Consider the following 19,029-nt stretch of genomic DNA (forward strand, 5'->3'; position numbering starts at 1 on the left):
TGCCCAACAATTCTACACTGAGGGGTCTCATGCAGCGCAAACGTGAGTATCGGCAGAGGTTCTTCGCAGACTTTGTGGCTTGTCTGCCAACCAGGATCCTGAGCTGTTTCGTCGTGTGGTGGGTGCGGCAGTGCCCTGTACTAGTGCATGCTCCCCAACCTGACCTGACCTGACCTGATAACATAACTATGAAAGGTCATCTTTCTATTGACATTTTCTAGTGTTCACTCAGAAGAACTGATTGTGGACACAGGTTCTTCCAGTTGATCAGATCCCAGTTAGAAGATGTTGTCATGTGCTGACAGGCTCTTCTAACCAATATGAAAGCTACAAAACTAACAAAGGGGATTCAGATATTTCCTGTCTACATTATTTTTGGAGAAACCCATAATGTCCAATTTTTTTTTATTTCTGTCACCATAAAATATTGATATGTATCAAAATACATACTTTAAAAAACAAATTTCAAGACATGCTGAACTGATCAAAGTCATTTATAAAATTGTAGTTGTGATGAATTTGGAGTTAATCCTCATTTACTGTCATCACAGTTTTTTACTTTCATAATTTTTTTAAAATATATTTCCAAACAGATGACATCTGAGTCGTGAAGTGACATCATTCGCTCCTTGCTGAACACATCTGCACCAGACAGGTTAGCCCAGTGGATACGTGGATCTCCGCTCTGATTAGTCCTATGGATTCTGGCAGCTCTGACCCTTTGACTGGTCCAAAAATGTAGTCCTCAAGGGCTCTGCTGTAGGTTTTCATCCCAAGAAGTTTCATGGCAGCAGTATGAGATTTACATTTATAAGAAATTAAGAAATTGTACTTTTTGCTGCAGCCCATTTTCCTATTAATATACCTTTTTTTTGTGGAGTTGGCTCCCTTTTTGTACCCAAGTGAATGACGAGTGGAGTAAATATGGAGGTAAGCAGAACTGAATGCTAAAATGCATCTCCTTTAGTGCACTAACTTGTGTGGTTATTAGTAAAGTATGCCTTAAATAACCAGAACATAAAAAAGCATATGATATTAAAAAGCTGAGAAAAAGAATCACTTTAGCCAGATTTAACACACACAAATGATCTGTAGCCTCATTCACTAAACATTTTGCAAACCAGTTTGTACTTCTGGATTGTTACAAGAAAACATCAAAAATGGGAATTTAATTAAAGTAAAACAAATTAGGAGAATAATCCACCCAAAAGTGATCTGTTTTTTAATGGATATCTAACTCCCATCATTAGCATCAATGGCCAAAATAAAAATATTTAATATCATGTAAAAATGTGTTTTTTTAACAAATTTCGTTACCCAGAATACTTGTGTATGGGATGTTATCACTTTACAACTGGATACTTGATGAGGACTATGCAGCATAATAAGGATTTCACAATTTTTTTTCTTGGACATTTTGATATTATTTGCTAACACTTGGGGACAAATAAAGCACATCTATCTGTCGTTTAGTGCAGGCCCTGTTGAAACCACTTGTGTCAGAAATTTTATGATCTATTTTCTACATTAAACTATGAAATTAAAAGTCCGTAACAAGACACAAAATCCATCACTTGAAAATTGAGTATTCCTTTAAAGAAGACATGAGTTGGCACAAAGACCAGATTTTGAAAACTTTTAAGCAGTTGGAGAAACTGTACCTCCTTGAATAGCCTGATAGAGTGTTGGATTTCTGCTCTTTTGATTAGCCCCATGTGTTACTAGACCTCGGTGGCTTTGATTGGCCCAATTTGTAACTGGAGCTCCGCCCCTCTGATTAGCCTAATGTGTTATTTGAGCTCCACCCCTCTGATTAGACTACTGAAACACACATGTACAGCAGGCAACAACTTTGGAAATAATGCAATAACTACAGAGAGATGGCACAGTAATTTTTTTGAGTGGTGGAATACTGGCACAAGAATGACTGCCATCACATCATCCAGGTGAATGATACACATTTTTGATGGTGGTTGAAGTGACTGTCCATTATCAATGTAAAGCACTTTGAGCAGCTAGAAAAGCCCTGTATAAATGTAATTAATTTTGAGTTGCTCATTTGTCAGGTTCTGTGTGGTTTATCTTATTCTTTTTCTTTATGCTTGAAAATGTTTTGGTAATGTCTGAGTGCCAGTATGGTATATACTGTAGGTTAGTGTGCCCATTCTTCACTTGGTATTTCACCTTGCACCAAATGCTGTTGGGATAGGTACTGACTGCCTATGACCCTAAATTTACAGTATATTGCAAACCTTAATTAGAAAAAGATTTAAAACATTGATAAGTATCAAGTTGCTATTTTACCTGTTAGTACAGTTCATTCTGTTAAAATTAAAAGTGTTCTTCATGAATGATCCTGGGAAGGACTGTGACTACCACCATAACATTACCATGCGTTGAGACGGTTTTGCAATGCATGGATTGATGTTTGTAATAATACCTGTGTAAAACATAACTCATTTCTCAAGAGTTTGCACGCAGTTTGTATGAGGAACTGCCAATCCTAATGTGATGTGGGAGACCTTCCGTGACAAGACCCTGAAGGTTGCTGAGGGTTGTGTTAATGTTACCAGTGTTCCCAAAAAAGGTGTTTCATCTCGCAGGACATTCTGGATATCATTGAGAGGAGTCCCAGCGCATGGCTCGATGTCAACTCTGGTCTGTACTGGGAACTAAGAAGGACGGCTGCAAGGGCTCTGAGGGCAGATAAAGACGTTTGTTAGAGGAATCTATAAGTAAGTAACACACCATCTATGGTCTAGTGATCCACATCCTGCTTACAGAGGAATCAAAGTATTACGCACATCCAAATCTGTTCCTCGGAGAGTCGCAATCAGGGCTGGTGATGTAACAGTCCTTACGGATGACACTGCAGTTGTGACCCGCTCGGCTGGCTACTTTGAGCAGTTGTTTAAAGGTGATCCTCTGGCAGGTGTTATTTGAGCTCCACCCCTTTGATTAGCTCAACTTGTTATTGGAGCTTCACCCCTCTGGTTAGCCCAGTGTGTTATTGGAGCTCCGCCTCACTGATTAGCCCAATGTTTTATTTGAGCTCCACCCCTTTGATTTGCCCAATTTGTAACTGGAGCTCCTCCCCACTGATTAGCCCAATGTGTTATTTGAGCTCCACCCCTCTGATTAGCCCAACTTGTTATTGGAGCTTATCTCTCTGGTTAGCTCAGTGTGTTATTGGAGCTCCACCTCACTGATTAGTCAATGAGATATTGGAGCTCTGCCTCCTTGAATTAGCCTGCTGGTTCCTTTGTTTAGCCACCAGTGACTTGTTTTAAGCTAAATAATGACAAGTATTTTTTACATGCGCACAAATAGTTTTTTTTGTTTTTTTTTAACAATTTTTGGACTTTAGGCACAATTCTGTGAAAATATTTTTTTCCATGTATGTCTTCAGTTAGGATGCATTTTTTTTATTAGTATAGTATTAGTATACTTATTTTTTCATGAGTGAACTTGGTGACAGACTTGTTAGAGGTTGACTTTTTTTCTCTCTTAAGCCCCTACTTAATGTTTTCACAGGACTTTTTTTATGCCAATGCAGACAGGTTGGTCTTGTATTTCTGGTGCCTGATCTGTACAATACACTGCAGTCACCTTTAATGTCTTAAAAGCCTCGTTTTACTAAATTTTGCCCTCTCTTTGGAGTTCTGCTCACTAATACCATTTAGCAGGGCTTTGGGTCCGCTACTACTCCACTGGTCTCTGTGATATCGGCCAACCATGAGGCTGCAGCTTGGTGCTTCATAGTTCACATGAGATGGGCCATTTTTGGGGATAGCTGGACCAGGAGTGGACACTGAATGGCATTAGCTGGATACTGACCACTACATCGGGTCTTCCCACCTTGGTTGCGTATTCTGACAGTGCATTTTGTGACCCTGCATGTGCACACAGCAAGGCCTTTAGTGAAGTGCAGCTGCAAATTGCACCCTTGGCTTGTCTAATTTGCTCTCCTCTAATGAGGAGTTGCCACTTGCTGAGTTTGGTTATACAGATAGCAAAGAAGGGAGAAAATTACTTTAAAAGCCATCAATTAGAGAACTCGCTGTGTCCCACAGTTTTATTACTAATTGGCAATTACAAGCTTAAAGTGTAATTTTTCTGCATAAATTAATGTGTTAGAAATACAGACTGGAATTGTACTGCACAGTGGAAAAAGTGCCCACTCATGCATGCGGAGGCTGAAGTTTTAAATGGGAATGGCCTTTCTGATGAGGAGAGTGGTGTGGGCTCACTACTCGATGAGCTACCAGTGCTGTCTTGTTGGGGAATTTCTAGGGAGATGTCCAGCTGATTACCTTAACACCATGTTTGTGTTTTGGAATGTCAACACATCCATCGTAGTGCTCATGTTAAGTTGTAGGGTATTGGCTCATTGGCAGATTTTTTTCCTAGCAGCTGGGCACTGACAGGTCCTTCAGGGATCCACCAAGCACTGAGCAGGCTTTCATAAACCTACATCTGTATCTCTGGCTCATGGAGATCAACCATGGACCTCCTCCCATCAATCATAAATTGATGGATCTGATGTGCACCTTCATGCACTGGTGGGTATTGATTGCTGTGTTTGAATTTCTGCCTTAAATTCCCATTGTGAACCACTTAGCAATGTGGGGTCATCAATAAATCCAATGTAGTGGTCTTCAAGCATGTGTGTGGTATTAATGTAATTTATGGACTTCTTGCTCATGGAGGGGCATTAATATAGTGGGACATCCATTGTCTTGCCGTCAGTGTTGAGCTTGGTAGATGTACCAAGTTAGTGCCGATGAATGTGTTTTGGGGTACCGTAGAACTATTCATAGATCCACTATGGATCTTTTGCAGTAAGTCACACAATGAAATATCTATCTGCGATCTTCAAACACTAGGTGAACATTGATCAATGTATTTTGAATTTCTGACTTTCATTAGTATGGCCTTCTTGCTGTTGGGTTCACACCAATTTGTCAGTCTTGAAGCAGTTAGTGGACCAACGTTGAATATATGCTTGGAGGTCTGGGGTCTTCTCACCTGATGATGTCACCTCAGTCTAAGGAAAAACAGAAATGATGGTGATGGAGTGGTAGCCCTGCCAGAGAGATACTGACTGTCTAGTTTAGTGGTTTACCTATCACTGGGAGGTACCAGTAGCAGATGGGTACTCATCTCCATGAATGACACTGAGCAGACATTTTGATGTCTACTGTAATTGTTAATCATTTTGAAGCCAACAGGTTTCTGGTTTTGAAGGTTTATAGTCAAAGTTACGTTGTCATGTTGGAGTTAGGGTTTTGCTGCAGCTCTTTTTGATTTTTACCACTTCGGAAATGTTGTCATATTTTTATGTGCCCCCTGATGTCACTGCTAAGTGTCCGCCGAGGTTGGTGTCCCTTGTTATCTCTTCTTTTTGGTTAACTACTTATTTCTGATGTTGTGGTTGCGAACTTTGGCTTGGCTTTTTAGGATTGGATTTCTGGATTATGACCTAATTGTGTTTACTTTGCTGTAAACGCCCTTCATGATTATTCTTTATTTTGGTCATTGTTTGGATTTCTGTTAAATAAACTCTTTCATTATTAAGAAACTTTGTTTTGATAATGAAAGCTCAAGGTTTCCCAGTTTTGATTCCACCTCCCTCGTTATTTCCTTAGTTTTGGGCCTTCTTTGCCCCTTTATAGTCCACGTAGGTCAGCGGTTCTCAAACATTTGTATTCCACGCCCCCCCCCTTTTCTACCTGGAATAATTCTGCTCCCCCTGCATAATATAAGATAGATGAGAATAACCCATGATACAACTAACAAAGGTATGATACTCATGTGGTGTCGCGGTATCCTATCATTTCTACTTCCATAAATAAGATTTGCATGTATTTGGCTTACTTCGATGAAATATTTGCAATTTATTTTTTTTTAAAGTGCTTTAATAACTGTTAAAATGCCTTGTGTGGTTTTTGGTAGTAATTATAATCCCAAAAACAAAGAATAAATTATTTATTGTTATTTAATTATTTTTTTATGTAAACGATTAAATATGTTTTAATTTTTAAAAATCTCGTAAACTAAGACACCAATGAAGTCAATCTGTACGAGACGAATGTATTTTCATCTGTCAAATATTATACCTCTGTTAGTTGTATCGTGAAAATAACCCAATACACAGTAAATTATCTAACTCAATTTGGAAATATCGGCTACACTGCCAATGTGGTGCAGTCGCGCCGGATTATCACCTGATCTGCTGTTACCCGAAGGTTCACAACAGATACCGATACGTCTTGAACTTTTGAATTGAAAATACGCGACTATTAAAGCAGCAGCAGCGGCGCCGCTCGTCATAAAAACAAACTTCAAATAGAAAAGGAGCTTAGAGTGCCTCGATATCTCGAATACCAAACCAAACCTGGACAGGCTGTGTACTTTAAAGCACATATTAGTCATTAGATCTTTGCCTTAGAAATGTTTTATTTTAATTTTAGTTATAATGCATTCATTGTGATTATATGCTTGCAAATTTAAATTTGAAATAAAAATGTAAGAAATTAATTTTGATGTCTTATTCATTTATTCGACAAACCCCCCCCTTGAACCTGCTTTGAATTTGGGGAAAGGCCAAGTTTTGATTTTTTGGAGCCTGAAGGTGATTTTGGATGCCCGGCCTCATTCGAGCCAGTTATGGTGGCATTGCTGTTTTTAACAGCATATTGAAGTGTTCTCTTTTAGAAGCTTTCACTGACTGGCACAGTCATCTGCTGACCACCATGACAATGGGCACAGCTAGCAGTGTTAGACTGGGTGTCATTGCCATGCTTAGTTATTAATTACTACGCTTTATTCCGATATCTAGAATTGGCTTGCTATTTCATTTTTGTGTATATGTTTGTGTTCTGTGTGTCTGCATGTCTACGCATGTTAAACCAGCAGAGGTGGCAAGCAGACACTCGCAGACGAATGGGTGGTGTCTGTCGGCACATTCACAGCCTCGGCTCGCTCTCATTAACACCCTCCTCAGATCCTGACATTGCCGTCGAGACTGGGCCGCACGATCTGCCTGCCATCACGTGTTAAATTAGTCCTGGGAGTGTGTGATCTAGCAGTGGAAGGAGCGAGTTGGCATTTGCCTTTCTGTTGAGAAGTTTATTTGTATAGCAACTTTCTGTAAACCCCATCGCAAGGCTCCTCATGTTTTACAGGGTCATCTGCCGTGTAGAGCTGTGAGGTATACCAGTGCTAACAACACCATTTTTAAAAACGGTATGCTACAAACTGTTCAGTATTTTTGGCACCAGAAGTAAAGAGTAGGTTTAAAAGACCTTGTGCTGGCACTTCTTCGACATGCTGGAAAATTTCAAAAAGGGAACTGTGGAGTGTGACAAGGCAATGTGTTTATGCAGTGCAACTAGAATGCTCGCGGTCATACAATGCACCAAGATGATAAGACGCAGGAGGGCGAGGTTGTCCAGTGTTTGATTTGGTGCCATCTCAGTACTGATACTTAGGCTTCCTAAGGCTGGTATGAATACTGACGTCAAACTTTTAGCACCGATCCAACACCTCCCGTGTCATTTTAACTGGAGTGCGCACAGTCCAATGGTCCAGTTGTTGGAGCAGCTGCACTGCTAGTGGGAAGTTGAATTTGAACATTTGATGTTGTGAACGTGACTGATTCTGTGCAGCAATTCTAAAAAAAGTATTTCATTATTTTTATCATTTTCTAAGTATTGTGACTTCACTTTATTTGTGTATTTCAATTGTAACACTTCATTCAATAAACTCTCATCAGACATGCTGTGTCCAGAAGAGGGTTAGGGACAGAGCTGCTAGATGTCTCTGCTCTTTGTATTTTTTTTCACCGCCATGGTCTTCACTTACTGGCTAACATGGGGCTGAGACCTCCACTGTCCTCCTACTCTTGGCTGTCTTTGAGAATTTTTTCAGCTCACCAGGGTGGCTTGATCTTTCCTCTGGTTTTGTAGACCAGTTGTCCAGCGCCTTTCTGGAGGTCCTCATTGGTCTTAGATGTCGGGCTGTCTCCTGCGTGGTGTGATGTCTACTCCGACGTCATTCTGTCTGCTCTTAGAAGTCAGTATGTTCCTGTTGTGGTTTTCTTGTTATTCCTGGTTTCAGTTTTCTTTTACTAAGTTTCTTTGTTTTTCTATTTCAGTGTTTTTAATAATTGCTGTTATTTTGATGTTTTTATATATTGTGTTTTGTTTTTGACTTGTTGTGTTATTATAGTATTGACTGCCCTCGGCCTGCGATACCTCAGCTTGCTGCTGAGCCATTAGTTCTTCTTTGTGTTGTTTGTCTTCCCTTTCACAGATTCCTTTTTGAAAGTGTGCAAGTACTCTTTTGGTTTTTGAATACTTTTTCTCCACCCTTCAGTTAAGATTTTTGTAGTTTAGATTGGATTGTAAACTACAGGCGGAGTGGTGGCTCTGAGGCTAGGGATCTGTGCTGGTAATCGGAAGGTTGCCGGTTCCCCTAAATGTTAGAAGTGACTCTGCTCTGTTGGGCCTTTGATCTACCTGCAATTGCTTCATCCTGGGTATGACTTTAATCTGCATCCAGCCCTGCGTGTAGGCCCTCCAACCTGCTGGGAAAAACCTGTTGGTTGGTGGTAGAATTGGCACTCCAGCCACCATAAAATAAACCTCACACTGGTTCCAGTCCATCTCAACTAGTGTGGTGCTGAGGTGTCACCTGTGGCATGGCTGCTCTCGAGTCCTAATCTGAGATCCTGAGCTGGTTTGTCATGTGATGAATGCGGCAATGCACTGTATCAGTGGATGCTCCTAACCTCGCTCTCTCTCTCTCCTCTCTTGGACTCTGTTCACTTTTGGGGGCTGCAACATTTTGTAGCATTTTAAGAAATCGAATTCTGAACACTTTTTGAATTAAGTAGAGACCCTACTTTGTTGTCTAGGCTAGAGGTTTTATGGTTCCCCCTCTCTCATTTGGGATTTATAGGCCATGGCCTTTTTTGAGAATGTAGGCCACAAGCCTAAATTAGAGATTCAGGGCAGGCCTGCTTAGGGTTTTCAGGCCTGTTTTGTGTGTTTTTCAGGTCTTTGTCTGACAACACGTCCTGCTTTTTGAATGTCATAAAATTTTTTCTTCTTCTCTGCTCTTCCATGCAACTCTCTGTCTCCATAAGTCCCTCTCTGTACTCCTGGTAGACTATGATTATTTTGCCTCTGCTGTCCATGCAATATAACCAATGGAATGATCAGGAATTCTAATGGTGGCAGAAACAGGTTTGTATTAACATTTCAGTATGTTTCTAGAGTAGGGGTCCCCAACTCCAGTCCTGGAGGGCCCCATTGACTGCAGGTTTTCATTCTAACCCCTTTCTTAATTAGTGCACTGTTTTTGAATCAATTTCAATTACCTTAATTTTTTAAAGATTTTTTTCCCCTGTATTTTTGATCATTGTTCCTCTGAATTACTTCATTTCTTTCCTTAAACAGAAATGAAATGTGAAGTGAGTGAGCCAACTAAGACCAACTAAGTCAGGGCCTCAAACGTCAACCAATTTCATGCCAACCAGTTGCTTAATTAGGTGCGGATTCTTGTTATTAATTAAACCCTTTCTTTAATTCCATGGCTTGTTGCTGCTCTCATTATGCAAAGGCATATATTTCTGAAATTATTGATTTTCTTTTTTCTAAGAGCACTGTTAAAATGTTTTGGGGACCTAAGCAGATAAGCATTCCTGAGACTTTCACCTTTTTTTATTTTCAGATATTGTATGATGGACACACTTTGTTGGTCAGGTTGTGGCTCATTTTGTATCTCATTATTGTTTGGCAACTAATTAAGGAAAAAGAAACAATAAAGGGGTCTAATTCTTCGAGAGCAAGTTGATTAAAGGGAATTCAAAAGAAGTTAATTATGAGCAAAAACAGGTCACTAATTAAGAAAAAGGGTTAGAATGAAAACCTGCAGCCACTGGGGTCCTCCAGGACCAAAGTTGGGGACCCCTGTTCTAGAGCATTCAGTATGTGATTAGTGGGTAAGGATTTAGGATTTTCATTATTGCCAATTACATTTCTGCAAATATTTTGTAGTTTTATTTCTTTTTTGTATATATTATTATTTTGGTGTATTATCAAATTGCTATAGTTATATTGTAGTTGGTAATGTATTGGTACCACATGGCTGCGAGAAACGCAACACATAATCTCACCATGCTGGCAGTGCTTAAGATGGCAGTGGCAAGTTCTGAGGTCCAAGGTTATCGTGTTCACGTTTGAAAACTGTTGTTGAGTTTACTATGTTTAAAATCATTCAATGTAGTTTGGTTCTCGTGATACTTCGATTGTGATCTGTGCTTCGTGTTTTGATATTTTTGCCTTGTTACCATTTTGACTTTGATCAGTGGTCACGTATGACTTGAAGGTGCATAAGATCTTGAGTAAGTGGGGGTTAATCCAATTGTTGGGTTATGGGGAGCGTCACAACACGAGAGCCAACCCTTGATGGGGTAACAACATAAACAGCCACACATGTGGCCAGTTTAGCATCATCAATTAACTCTCCATGCATTTGGGTTGTGTGAGGAGACCCACACAGACACATAGGGCGATGTGCAAACTCGCTGAAGAATATACACGCTTCAAGAGTTCTTCCCATTGTGCACCATGGAACCCCCTCCGGAGAGCAGTGGCCATTTTTTTTGGCAATGAATTTGAAAAAGATTGCTCAGTGTCACCATGTGTAGCATTGCAGCCCCTCAGATCCCACATCTAAGGCTGCAATCCAACACCCCATTAAGTGTTTGAAAAGACCTATATATCCTAAACATTTGCGTATTCAGATGGCCGTCTCCAAAAGTTTCTGCCAGGCTTTTCCTCTCTTCTCCAGGATATCACCATCTTCTGATTAGCTTAGGAATTTTATAGCTGCAAGTTAAATAGTAACAAAATTCCTTGAAGAGTAGAGTGGAGAAAATGTCTGATTCCGGGAACAGGAGCTTTAACTGGCGCCCTTTAGAGGGCATCGCCCCAGCTGCTTAACCGTTTTGGTCAACTCGCCTCCAGCAGTGGGTTAATCAACAAGTGGCAGACAGCCTGCTTCAATAGTATTGTGCCGGGCGCCCAGCCAGCAGTGGCATCAATGTCAGTAGCTAGCTATTGACCAGGCGTATTGATTAGGACGGGAGTCGAGCTGCCGCCTGCAGTGCTGTCATTTTTTTCTCCCCTGTCTTTTTAGGGTCACTAACAGATCTTTCTGCCTGTCAGGGAACAGCCATGAGAAAGGGCGTCTCCTGCAGATAAGTAGGGTTTGATCTGAGCTGCCTGGCGCTCACATTTACTCTTCACTGCTCTGCCTCTGCCCCTGCCCCAGATCCTCATTATGTAGCTCCTCAGTCTTATGTAGTGAGCACCACCCCCAGGCATGTATTGTGATAAATGACCCGATTTTACAGGCAGATGCGAGGCAGAGTTTGGTGTTGAACTGGCATCCTTATGGCATGCAGGCCACACTGCCTAACCTCCTTTGCAGTTTTGCTCTACCCACATTGGTAGGATGGCAGACCAGTTTGCTCTTTGTGTAGCTCCCCACTAGTCTGTGAGCTCCTCTTGACTGTTTAGTTTATATAGCGCCTTCTATGATGACCGTTGTCCTTGTGTACTTTAGAATTCCAAGGGAAAAATACAACAGTTTACAGAGCTATGAGGAAAATTTGAACCTTTTCTGTTTAAATTGATGGAGATTAAGACAGGACGTGATTGAAGTGTTTCAAATTATGACGGGAATTCATACAGTGGACTGAGACTGTTACTTTAAAATGAGTTCAACCAGAGCACGGGAAAACATTTGGAAGCTTGCAAAGGGCAGATTTCGTACATGTTAGAAAGTTTTTCTTCACGCAAATAACCATAGACACATTAAAACCAATTAGCAAGTATTGTGTTGGAGAGCAGAACTTTAGGGGGCTTCCAATCTCAACTTGATGTTACTCCAGACAGTCTAGATGAAGAGGATGGACAGGCATGTTAGGCTGAATGGCCTCTACTCATCACAATTGGTCTTACAGTCGGAACACCAGTAGGCTGCATGATCTGCTCAGATTAGCACATTAACTCAAGCGCTGGGATTGAACAAGTATCATTGTGAGCTAAAGTACAAATCTTTAGCCCCCTGTTCCACACTACCCATAGATTTAGGGTCTGTGCTCTGATTGTGTTGGGATTCCTCCAGTAGGAAGGCAGTGAGGTAACCTCAGAAATGTTTATATACTGTAGCTCCCCACAGGTCTTACAAACAAGTTAAGAGACACCTTTTGGCCAGCCACTCATCCTAGTTCAAAGTGCAATGGCTGATCAATGAACTTGTATGCATCCATTTATTTTTTTTTAAATGGACCCTTTATATATATATATAAATGTATATAAATATACAGTATATATATATATATTACTCCCTGCACTTTTAATGCACCTTTTAGGCATCTGCTCGGCTCAGTTGCAGTGGGCTTCATGGCCTGTAGGGGGCAGCCAAGAGTCCCAGACCTGCCCTTTAACCAGAGGATAAGGCATGGCCACACAGTGGAAAGCACACAGCTTGTGATGCAGATGAGAGGCCCGGGGCACTTTGTTAACTAATTACAGAAATCCAGCGCCTTGATCTCTGCGTCGTTTGATGTTGATAAGCTGGCACACTTGTCAACAAGCGCGTATTTAATTAGTGTTGATTGTTGTTAACGTGTTCGATTGTTATTAATTAACATGGGGTGGGGCCTCTGCTGGGATCGCAAGCCCGCAGCACAGTGTCCTTACCCAGCTGTGTGTGTGTGTGTGTTTGTGTGAGATAACTTGTGAGAGGACTTTATGAAAGATCATTGTCAGGGTTAAAGGTCGGCTCTAAGAACTGAGAGGAGCTACACGACACCTGCCCATTTTAAGGCTAGTGGTGATGGAGTAACAACTGTCACATTCTCATGTGCTCATGCTGGGAGCTCATTGCTTGAAAGACATTTGATGACACTTGTACAGATATGTTCAAAATAGCTTGGCCTGTCTAAGCCTTGTGATGACCAGCCAGATGCTTTACTTAACTTAGGGGTGACTGATGATGATACTTCTCAGGTATGGTGATAATGATAAATCTCTGCAGACAAGGGGAATTTAGGTGGAGATGACTCCAGTGGGCTCCAATATAGTCTAGCTGCAGACCTCCAGATCTCCCCCGGTTACAGTATGGTTAAGATTAGGGTTGTGGAAGGGTGGTCTGACTCAAATAATGATGACTGTCCATTAACTCAACTCCAGGTACTTGGATCTCCAGGGTGGAAGTTTTGGGCTGCAGGGATACCTGACTCAGGAAAGATGGCTGTTGTGCTAAATGATGAAATCAGCGACTTCTACTCTTAAACTGGAAGTCTATTGATTTTAGAAACTTTATACAATCAGTTTACTATATGGGCAGTGTGTCTTGCTGGCTCGTGTACTGGACTGTAAACTAAAAGGGTGCCCAGCGCGTGGCCGTGAGCAAATCACTTAGCCTGCCAGCTCTGTAAGTGCGCCAGCGCTTTGATTTCCAAATCAACATAAACGAGTGTGTCATTGTTTTGTTGTGTTAGGGTCCTTTATACTCTTTATTATGTAGACCTAGCAAGATGTTTCCGATCCTATACTCTTGTCACAGTGGCACAGTGGACTGCTGTTGTAATTAAGCATTTCCATCTTTCTTTAACATCAGGCAAAATAGATGGAGTAAAAGAACAGGCAGGAGAAATATTATCTATTGTAGGTAATATACCTAAACAACGTACAAATGTGAAGGATCCCAAATCGTACCACCTAATAGTGCTAGATGGCAGTCGCAGGTGACACGATTCTCTTCAGGTCATCCTCTTCATAGGGTCAATATGACCACCAAGAGCGAGTCGGTCTTCTCAAGATTGAAAAATGGAAAGACAACAGATGCAGAGAGATCAAACTTATACCACTTCATACCACACATTATGGGCCAGTTGTTCTGTTTCAGCCTGAGGTCATCTTCTGGTTAGAGTTCTGATGCCTTTTTTAGTTTTTTTTTGTTCGTTTTTGATTGGTTAAGGTTATAATTGTTGGTCCTTCAGCTTCTATGTTCCATGCGTGTTGTGGGTGGTTCCACAAGAAGCGGGGCTGCCTGCCTATCACCAGTGTAGTGCATGAACTAGTTCAAAAGAGCGCGCTCATATTTCTAAGAACAGTGAACTTAACGTAACATATTTGCAAGTGACGGACATGAACGTGAGATAGTTCAGTTTTATGTGACATTCTGGATCTGGTTTAGGCCTTGATTAAATTTTTTGCCTTAATGTAGTGGTGGAGCTGAATCCGAATACGGTATAGTGGATTTTTACAAATGTTTATTCTGTATGATTTTTTTGCCATTTATTTGTATTCGGGAAAAAATAACATAATTAAATAGGCATTGCCTGTGTCTGCCTGCTTGTGCTTAAGCTGTATGACTGTTGACACGAGTATGCGGTGAAGCTCCGCTTTTGCTTATAGGGAAACGTTGTACTTCGTGAGGCAACTTTATATTTTTCCTCATTGGACATGTGATATGTGACGTGAATTTTGATTGGCAGGGTTAGTTCAGCGGTTCTCAAACTGTGGGGGGTGCCCCCCTGGTTGGGGGTAGGGCGCTGAAGCTCTACAAGGTGGGTGTCGAATAAATGAACAAAGCATCAAAATAAATTTTTTACATTTCTATTTCAAATTTGAATTTGCAAGCATATAATCACAACAAATGCATTATAACTAAAATTAAACATTTCAAGGCAAAGATCTAATGACTAAATATGTGCCTGCTTTAAATTACACAGCCTGTCCAGGTTTGGTTTGATATTCGAGATAGACACTCTGAGCTCCTTTTCTATTTGAAGTTTGTTTCTATGATGAGCGCCGCTGCTGCTGCTTTTATAGTTGCGTATTCTCAATCCAGAAAGTTCGAGACATATTGGTATCTGTCGCGAACATTCAGGTAACAGTAGATCAGGTGATAATGCGGCACGACTGCTCCACATTGGCAGCGTAGCCAATATTGCCAAATTGAGTTAAATAATTTACTGTGTATTGGGTTATTAATATTTATATGGGTATAATATTTGTCGGATGTAAATACGTTCGTCTCGCGCAGATTGACTTCATCGATGTCCTCGTTTACAAGATTTTTAAAAATTAAAACATATTTAATCGTTTCTTTACATAAAAAAAAATTAAATAAGAATAAATTATTTATTGTTTGTTTTTGGTATTGGAATTACTAATAAAACCCGCACAAGGCATTTTAACAGTTATTAAAGCACTGTAAAAAAATAAATTGCAAATATTTCATCGAACTTAGCCGAACACATGCATATCTTATGGAAGTAAAAATGCTAGGATACCGCAAAGCCGCATGAGTATCATACCTTTGTTAGTTGTATCATGGGTTATTCTCATCTATCTTATATTATGCGGGGGCGCAGAATTATTCCAGGTAGAAAAGGGGGCACGAAATACGAAAGTTTGAGAACCGCTGGGTTAGTTCATCTACACGCTGGTTCCACAGTCACCATTTGTGTCACACAGTTGGAAACAGAAAGGTAGTTTATATGTATACTTGCATCTATTTAATTTCTATTAGCATATATGGTTATAGATGTTTGTTGCTGGGTTTAACTCAATAAAGTGTATTTAAATAAAAAAAAGTCTTCATAATTATTGTATTTTATTCAAGAACACTGTAATAACCTAATATAAAGCATGCAAAATTGAAAAAAGTAAATTTATGGGTCATTTATTCTCACTCCTTAAAAAATACAAAATGAACTACTTCAAAATTGAAATGGTGAACTATGAACGTGAATTCATTCATTTAATCTGGGTGAACTGAACTTTGAGCTAGTTCTGGTGAGGTGTGAACTTGCACAATACTGCCTATCACTGTCAAGGAACTGCCATCAGCCCTATAAATAAAGGCTGGAAAAACAAGCAGTCCTTTATGGCTCATTGAATGCGCTTGGTTGTGTGGTGAGTGCTACTGATTATTGTCATTGTGCTTTACTGGAATTTCAACCCTTTCTCGGTTTTTAACCTCTCTTCTGAATTTGTGTTTTTGGGACTTGTTTGCCTTGGATTACTTCATTTTTCCTTTCGTGCTCTTTGGAGCTTCTTTGTTAAAGAGCATTTTTCGATCAATAAATCTATTTACTTGTATAGATTCTTTGTTTCCCCTGTGTTAGGAGCCAAAGGTTGATAGTTCCATCCTCTTTTGAGGGTTTGTGCTACAGTACTTAAGACATTTATGCCAACTTCATGACACCAACAGAATGGCCCTCCTGATTTAATGACCAATCCTAAACATTCATTACCCAGAAGTTGACGTCCTCGTTCATAGCACGTCTTGTTTTACCAAGACTCTGCCCCATTCCATCCAACTAGAATATCTTGTCATCTAACACTAGCTTAACAGTTTATGGTCTAAAGGAAGGGATGGTTCTTACAATGCCCTGCGCAGTTATAACAAAGAAGCCTTGCCAAACCAGTTACCAGTGGATATCAACCCCCAAGGTCTCCAAATCCCCTACCACAAATTACACCTCCTTAGCTGCACTTAACAAACAGGTTCTTACTAGTGATAGCATTCCTAAAACTTTGAGGAACTGACAATGACTTGTTTCAAGAAAGTAGTTTCTTTCTTTAAGTCAATAATTAATTCTTGCAAACTATCAAAATATTAAATATTAATCTACATCACAGTCACTATATCTCAAAGGAGGCTACATTGTTCAAAGACAGTCACGGGTGGCGTGTGTCCAGAGGCAAGAGAAACAAGAAAAAAGAAAACAGGCTAAATTCATGGTCAATGGTCAAGCATGAAATTGGAGGTCCAGAAAAGATAAATGAAAAATCACAAAACCCAGTTGGTTCCTGTGATTAGTTAGCCTTGTATCCAAATCCTAACTTGAGATTCTTAGCCCCATCAAACCTGAATATGTGATGTCACAAATCATCACTTGACCAGCAAGGCCCATGGCCCAATAATGAAAAAACAATACAAAATGGCTTCAGCCGTGACAGGTTTCCAACACAGATTGACGATGCGGTAACATCATCAGCATAATGTACTGCAAAAATAATGAGCATAATAACAATAATTTCTACAAAATAGGAAGGTAAAATTGCAGCTTAGTAGGCTGTGACCAGCATTCGACAGGCTGCTGAGGTCTTGCATATTTGTAAAAAATCATCAGTTTTCTGACTGCTGTGTTTTTGCAGCGTTATAAAAATGTGGCCCTCAGTGCCGTGAAGCCCTTTCATCTGAATGTGCCTCTGAAGTTCTTTTTGGTATTTTGTGTGGACTTAGCGGGTGGTCATTGACCAAATAGCCTGTAATACAACACCAAGTCTGAGCGAAGGTTTCCTAGTTAAGCTGGTAAGACGTGTCCAGATGCTCTGTCTCACTTAGCAGAACATTTTGGTCAGGACAGTCATCTCTTTGCTGTCTTTTACACTTGAATGAGGGGTTTGAGGTTTTCTTCACAGAGAGACCCTGTCTGAGTTGGAGAGTCTTTGGCACATCTGACTCGACAGGCTAATGGCTCTGATATAACTGTGTTAGTCAGTCGGTCCACGGATTCCCATGGTATACCAATCCAAAGGTGAATCTCCCAACGGCGTCCATCTAAACTGCAGGTGTAATGAGACCTGACCAGCTTGTACAAAGTCTGAGTTTTAACAAGAGGAAATGGGAAGAGAACTTGTCCATTCTGCAAGTTGGAGCCAAAGCACTGGCTTTGAAATGGTTAAAGCTCATGTTTCCTTCATGGCTTGCCTCCCCAGACACCCGTAGAGCCTTCTAGGTTTGTCACCTTCACCAGATTTTTCCTAAACGTTGCAATAGCTGGGGGTAATCAGCCATGCCTCAAAGCAACACTCGGTTCTTGTTTGCACTGAAAGGAATGGAATGGTCGCCCATTTTAATTACTGTCAATGACACCCTGCCACTAAAATGAGAGAGTGATGGCAAACACAAAGTGGTCATTACCTGAAATAGCAAAACTGGTCTCATCTGTTGTGAATGACAATAGGTCACCTGAAGATCCAGTCTAAAACCCTCTGTGCCTTTGACTTCCAAGTTCTCTTATTTTCTCCCATTATAACCTTCACAGTCCTACCATCATCACACTTGATCATTCAGTCATAGCAAAAGTAGCCGTCCATTATCAAGACAGGTTAGACAGACCAGCTTCTGTCTTCTGCATTGCAGGGGTGAGTGCAGATTTCCTGTGTGTCATTATTATTATTTTTTTCTCTTTTTTTATAGTTTCCACTATGTGGATGCCAATCATACACTAGTGAAATGATCCAGTGTGACTGCTATGTAATTATGTCATGTGCACAAGGATGGGGTCATCTTTTTTGGATTGTTTATAAAAGTTAGACACAATCCTGTTCAACAGTATGAGACGTACTTTGCATTTGAGCCTAATTTGGTTTCTTTCTTTTTCTTTGTCCATTAGAGGTTAGTTTACATAGGCAGGTACTTGCATCTGCAGTGCAGGGGCTGTCAGTGAAGCAGATCCTTACAGGCTCATCCTATGGCTACTTGATTTTCAGGTTAGTGCAATGTTAAATATTTTTATTTTTCCATGCCTACTGTTGTGATTCTGGCACCATAAATGGATAAGAAGTTCAAAAAGAACCACAAACAAACACCAGAATCCTCTATGGCCTGCCCCGATATAGGTCCCACCACAGGCAAGCTTGACCCTAAGCATCTTTGCCTTGCAAAAAGAAGGTCAGGGCACAAAGTTCAAAAACTGTCCATGGAAAGTATATAGAAAAAATCTTACTAGGGAGAGAAACTGTAGAAACTCTGGCTGTAAGATTACCCCAAGCAAAGAATCTTTAATAAAAGAAGAATGTATTTAAAAACTCAAAAGAGAGTGCATAAATATTCAAAAGTTTAAAAAAAATAGTTGCCTAAAAGTCAGTCTGAAGTAGACATATCAAGATCAAAAGAGCACAAATTCAAGAATTATAAAAAAAA

General features: G+C 40.4%; 1 protein-coding gene across 3 annotated transcripts in view; it reads left to right on the forward strand.

Annotated features, from left to right (window-relative positions):
* mrm1 (mitochondrial rRNA methyltransferase 1 homolog (S. cerevisiae)) overlaps positions 1 to 19,029 on the forward strand; it is a 39,206-nt gene that overhangs the window by 16,150 nt on the left and 4,027 nt on the right. For 2 of the 3 annotated variants that reach the window (XM_039756711.1, XM_039756713.1), the window contains one exon: positions 18,500 to 18,596. In XM_039756711.1, the coding sequence (XP_039612645.1) occupies positions 18,500 to 18,596 (97 nt within the window). Of the gene's footprint in view, positions 1 to 593; positions 1,814 to 18,499; positions 18,597 to 19,029 lie in introns of those variants that run through there. The other variant, XM_039756714.1, reaches the window with a different exon arrangement.

Source organism: Polypterus senegalus, chromosome 6, assembly GCF_016835505.1.
Source record: "Polypterus senegalus isolate Bchr_013 chromosome 6, ASM1683550v1, whole genome shotgun sequence".
Lineage (NCBI taxonomy): Eukaryota > Metazoa > Chordata > Cladistia > Polypteriformes > Polypteridae > Polypterus > Polypterus senegalus.